The sequence below is a fragment of the Macaca nemestrina genome, chromosome 19 (genome assembly GCF_043159975.1).
Source record: "Macaca nemestrina isolate mMacNem1 chromosome 19, mMacNem.hap1, whole genome shotgun sequence".
NCBI classification, from domain to species: domain Eukaryota; kingdom Metazoa; phylum Chordata; class Mammalia; order Primates; family Cercopithecidae; genus Macaca; species Macaca nemestrina.
In genome coordinates this window covers 22055280-22061279 of record NC_092143.1, presented here as the reverse complement: position 1 = coordinate 22061279, position 6000 = coordinate 22055280, and the positions used below count along the sequence as shown (strand labels likewise).

At 46.4% G+C, this 6000-nt stretch overlaps 1 protein-coding gene across 4 annotated transcripts in view; it reads right to left on the bottom strand.

Annotated features, from left to right (window-relative positions):
- Positions 1-742: 742 nt before the first annotated feature.
- The window catches only part of LOC105477061 (alpha kinase 2), a 144457-nt gene continuing 139199 nt past the window's right edge, over positions 743-6000 (bottom strand). For 2 of the 4 annotated variants that reach the window (XM_011733398.3, XM_011733399.2), the window contains one exon: positions 743-1546. In XM_011733398.3, coding sequence (XP_011731700.2) covers positions 1330-1546 — 217 coding nt within the window. In that variant the 3' untranslated portion in view covers positions 743-1329. Of the gene's footprint in view, positions 1547-2110; positions 2172-6000 lie in introns of all 4 variants that reach the window. The other 2 variants (XM_071085258.1, XM_011733401.3) reach the window with 2 other exon arrangements.

The following is a 6000-nucleotide window of genomic DNA, read 5'->3' as shown; positions in this document are numbered from 1 at the left end:
CCTGGGCGACAGAGCGAGACTCCATCTCAAAAAAAAAAAAAAAAAAAAAGTATCAATATTATCTCATCAACTGTAACAAACATACCACACTAATGCAAGATGTTTGCAACAGGGGAAGGTCATAGAGTGGGGTGAGGAGACACAACAGAAACCTCCACACTTTCTGCTCATTTTTTTGTAAATTTAAAGCCATTCTGAAAAAGTCTATTAATGAAGCAACATTACCATTAACATTCCCATTAATGAAACAACAATATTTTTGTTACAAATGGTTGGGGTAGCAGATATTCTTAAGCACTTTGGGGTACATAAAGCGATCCCTGAGTTGCTATTGTATGGTGTGCTCTTGCCCAATTTCACATTTCACTGATGCGACTCTCCTGCTTTATGGCTGGGCATGATCCAAACTGGTAGAGAAGGAGGCTCCGAGCGTCAGGAGACTCAAGTGGAATGAGGGCTGGGAGTGGTTAGAGATGCCAGGATCCCTGTGAACTGGTGCACCCCCGCCAGGATTAGTGTGCATCTTCTGGCGCGATCCACCATGGGTCAGCCCTGGGTTTAGGCGGTTCGGGTTTAAGGAACAAAGTAGAAAGTGACGGAACCTAAGTTGTAATGTAAGAATGAGGGAAAAACACAGATGCAAATATTTTGTGCTCTAGGAAACCTATTAGGAAATGACTAAATCCTGGAACAATGTAAAATATGGCACACATTCTAAAGAACAAGTATCTATAATGATACATACATCGTACACTTTTTGTTTAAATATGAATTTAATTAAACAGAAAATTGTAAGTGGCTGTGTGAATGATGGGAAGAGGCTTCACGTTACAGAATTCACCTCCAGCAACAATAGCATATTAGACACCAGTGGAACAACTTGACCCAGTGAGCGAATTCATGATTTCTGTTTACATCACAGCAGGATGTGTCTAGAAATCCCAGGTTAGGAATGGGGGTGGGAATAATTTTGGCTGTGAACAGACTCTTCTCAGCACCAAGTCCTTGACAACACAACCACGTGCAAATACACAGATAGACACATGACTTGAGGTTGGTAAAAACGCTAAACGTGTATACAAAGAATGGACTGTCTTTGAGACCGATCGTCGATTCAATCTCCCCATAAACCTGGTCACAAATCCTGTTCTGAAATAATTTGAGTGAAGACAGCAGGTGACGGGTTTAGAGGCATTTGGCGCACAGGCAGCTGGGAATAAGGATTGCCACACACTCTCTGCAGGCTGTGTATTCTCTCCTGTGTGGCCTCAGATTTTCCCTGGCAAGACTGTGTGCTGCTAGCCAGTGGCCATTAGTTTACCGAGGATGTTAGGTTTTCTTTTCGCCTGGGGTCTCAGACCCTGTCTTCTTCACTGTCATAGAGTTTGCTTGAACTTTGCTTTTCCCAGTGCTCGGCTTCTTCTGTTTCTGGCTATTGTTTTGAAGGGATTTCAGTCCCAGCATTTTGCAATACTTGTTACACTGGTGTAGTGCTTTAAACTGATCGATGAAGGTCATGGAACAGTTGCCTTTAAATCCTTTGTACCTGTGAGTTTGGGTGGAAGGAAACAGCTTTTAAAAACAGGACACTTTCATCAGTTTAAAAAGAAAAACTTGAAAGGGGAAACTAATGGTGCATGGAACATATATGAATTTCAGTTTTAGGTAAGAATGGCCACAGAGTCGGGCGCGGTGGCTCACGCCTGTAATCCTAGCACTTGGGGAGGCCGAGGCAGGTGGATCACGAGGTCAGTAGATCAAGACCATCCTGGCTAACATGGTGAAACCCTGTCTCTACTAAAAAAAAAAACAAAAAAATCAGCCGGGTGTGGTGGCACGCACCTGTAGTCCCAGCTACTCGGGAGGGCGAGTCAGGAGAATCGCTTGAACCCCGGAGGTGGAGGTTGCAGTGAGCCGAGATCGTGCCACTGCACTCCAGCTTGGGCGACAGAGTGGTCTCAAAAAAAAAAAAAAAATGGCTACAGGATAGACACAACTATTAGTGAGGGTAAAAAAACAAAGACTGTGGAATTAAGTAAGGGAAAAGATCCACTGGCATGTACAGTGAAGATCAAAGGCCTTAGAGTATCCAAGGGTCCCAGTTGCTCACCATTGGAATGTACCAGCATTTTATTGCCCTGCTCCTCATAACCACAATGACCAGTGCTGGGCTATTTGGATAAAACATAGATCTCTTAGTGATTGAAAGCCACCCCATCCCATCTAGAATTTCTAAATAAAGAATTTCAGAACTTTGGAACTAAAAGAAAGTATTTTGTTTAGACCCTTCAATTTACAGTTGAAGAAATTCAGGCTAAGAGGTCATGAGACTACCCCAAGAAAACAAAGCAAGTTGATGTAAGAGACAAGATTAGAGTGAAGCCCTCTGAGTCTTTCTCCTACAGCAGAGCTCACTCCCCTGGCAGCCCACTTTGTCCCCAGGAGAAGAAGAATTTTTGTCTCTAGCAGATCCTTTGTCCCCAGTAGGCTCTAGAAGGGTCCATGCTGACCCCTTGGCCAGGAGTAGTTTCAGGGGTTGTTCCTCTTGGTTGGGACATTTAAATACTTAAATTATAAACGGCCATGTTTTCATGTCCCAATTGTGGTAGGTTAGTGTGCTCCTTGAATGGACAGCTGCCCAGCCCCTGCGTCTCCCCAGCTATCTGCAAATGAACAAGAGATCCATCAAAAAACTGGTTGAAGGTGCCCTAGGTTCTGGGCAGAATGTCAAAGGGTAGTAGGCTATTGCAGCTTGTTTAGTGGCTAGAACGGTGACTCTGCAGGTCTTCCTACCAGTCACCAGAAAATCCCCAAATCCCATGCACACACTCAATCCAGTCACAGCTCCTCACAGAGTGCGGAGGAGGCCAGGTGAACATAGTGCCAGCCACATACCCTCCCCAATAAGTGGCATCTCCTTGAGATGTCCAAGGGTCCTCCTTGTCACCACAGATGAGCTTTGTCAAAGGAATTTTCCTTCAACGTGAATCCCATGGGGATAAACACTTTGAAGCAGCACATATATAAATCTATAAGGTCTACGTTGGATCCACTCAGCCCCTCCCCATCAATGCATTCTCCACACTGCCACCAGAGTAACCTCTACAAAACATAAGTCATGTCATCTCCTGCTTACAATCCCATTGCTGTCAAAACGAAGACAAAATTCCTGAACCTGCCTGTGATCCTGCACTGTCTGGCTGCATCTCCCAACCCATTGACCTCTTCAGCCATTCGAGTGTCCAAGCTCCCTCCTCCCAAAAGTTTCTGCTTGCACTATTCCCCCTGCATGGGATGTTCCTTCCTCTTTTTTCTAGATAAGTCTTTCTCACTTTATTTATTTATTTTATTTATTGAGACGGAGTCTCAATCTTGTTGCCCAGGATGGAGTGCAATGGTGCAATCTCAGCTCATTGCAACCTCTGCTTCCCGGGTTCAAGTGATTCTCCTGCCTCAGTCTCCCGAGTAGCTGGGATTACAGGCACCCACCACCACACCTGGCTAATTTTTTTTATAGTAAAGTTGGGGTTTCACCATGTTGGCCAGGCTGGTCTTGAACTCCTCACCTCAGGTGATCCACCCACCTCGGCCTCCCAAACTCCTGGGATCACAAGCATGAGACACCACGCCCGGCCCTTGTTCACTTTAAATTCTCAGCTCATTTGACCTTTCCAAACAAGTCACATCTCCCTGTCATAGACTCTCCTGGACTGTGCACCTCCTCTTTGTGGCACGGTCCCACACACAGTCTGACATCTGTGAGTGGATGAGATGGTTAATTTCTGTCTCTCCAGTCACTGTAAATTCCGTGATGACAGAGGTCAACACTCTTTGCTCACCACTGTACCCCAACACCTAGTCCAGTGCTTAGGAAACGGCAGAAACTCAACAAATAGAGGATGATTGAAAAAAAGAGTGGGATGCTTTTATTTTAGTGGTTGTTCAGAATGCATTTTCATTTGTCTATTCTTGTGTTGACCTGTATCCGTGCTGTGTGCTTTAAAAATAAAGTCACATGGGAGGAAGGGACAGCAACTTTCCTACCTCCCTTCTCTAGAGTGCACCTAGCCAAGCACTGTGCACGCAAGACATTGACCCATGTTGTCCAGTGAAGAAGACAGATATTGAAGCATTACAATGAAATATGATGAATACGATGCAGGGGAAGCATTGCCGGCTGGTGAGCCTGGACAATAATTGGTGGGCTTAGTTTCTGTCAGTTTCCTGATGTCCAAAGTGTGAATAATAATAATGCCCACTGAGGCGGGTGGATCACAGGGTCAACAAATCACAACCATCCTGGCCAATAATGGTGAAACCCCAACCCTACTAAAAATACAAAAATTAGCTGGGTGCAGTGTCGGGCACCTGTCATCCCAGTTACTCAGGAGGCTGAAGCAGGAAAATCATTTGAACCCAGGAGGCAGAGGTTGCAGTGAGACCAGATGGCATCACTGCAATCCAGCCTGGCGACAGAGTGAGACTTCATCTCAAAAAATAATAATAATAATATTAATAATAATGCCCATAGGGTTGTTGAAGGGATGAAATGAGAAAATCCATAGAAACCATGTAGCTCAGAGCATAACACAGTAAAGAGTCAAATGATGTTGATCATGTCATTGTTATAATTATCAACATTACAACTCATGCAATGGATGCGGGCTTCCTGTGGAAGAGACTTTGAAGCTGAGAGTCAAAGCCGAGGGATTTCCCAGGTAAAGGATAGGGGCAGAGGGTGTCTGGCATTCAGGACCAGTGACATGTAGGCCCCAGTACTAAACGAAAACAGGGGCTCCTTGTTCAAAAAGTGTTAAGAATTTCAAGACAACAAGCACAGAGCATTAAACCAAACACAGGGCCCTTCTGAGTGTGAGGTCCTATGCACAAATTGCACATGCACGAAACTAGCCCTGCCCGGTGGGAGAGAGTGCTGGCATGGTTGCTTAATAGGGCCAAAGGCAAACTGGCAAAAAGAAGTCTGTAATGCTGGCCTGATGCGGATTCTGTAGCTGATATGATTCAGGAAATCAGGCCTCCTTCACTGGCTGGTAGAAACTATAAAGGTCAACACACCTGGACTGAATGGGGAGAGTTTTTTCCCTATGCAATCCAAGCAGGGTTTTAAGCCCTTAAAGGCGTGCAAGGTTTCCTTCCTCTGTGAAGCCAAAGCAGCAGCCTGCAGCTCCACCCTGCCGTGTCTTTACAACTCCAGCTGCCCCTCCTCCTCCTGGCAGGGGACCCGCTCTGCCCGTGGGAGCCCACGGTCCATGGCCTTGTGAAAAATGACTTGGTTTCTGAAAGCCAAGCTTTCTCATTGAAGAAAAGGTCAACCAAAGAAAGGAGTTGAGTCTGGCAGAGTGGGAAATCTTCTACTGCTAATGGGATCATTTTTACATCTCTATCTTCCTTTGCAGGAGCTCCCCGAAAGGCTGAAATGTCAGCCTGTCGGCGTTTCCTGTGTGCCTGAGCCCTCTCTCCTTGGTGGGACGCCGGGCCAGCGCGGCCTGCTCCCTCAGACAGGATGGCTGGCTTAATCCCACCCGCCGCTGGGGGCACCCGGGTCGCTTCACACCAACTTCTGAGCTCCTCAAACTGGGAATGCCACGCGTGGGCAGGGGCAGCTTCCTTCTCTGAGCACATTGGAAACATGTTCCGGTCATTTGCATTAGGACTGCCTCGAGGCTTTTCAAATTCAGACAACATCTGGTCTCTGCAGAGAAAAATAACTAATTCACACTGTGACCTCCCAGAAAGATCACCGCTTGGTCCTGAAGCACTCGCTTGCCAGCAGGTGTTAATGCCAGGTAAAAAGAGAGCCCCTGTCTAACGGTCTCCACCTCTGGAATGGAAAAAGCTGAGCTGGGTCAAAGGAGCCTGACTTCCGGGCAGCCCCGGGTAGACTTCTTTCAGGAATCGGCCTCCTTCTCCACCTCCACTTAACCTCTTTCTTTAGACCCTCGCAGAAAAGCTGGAGTCAGGCAGCAGAGGCTCGGATGG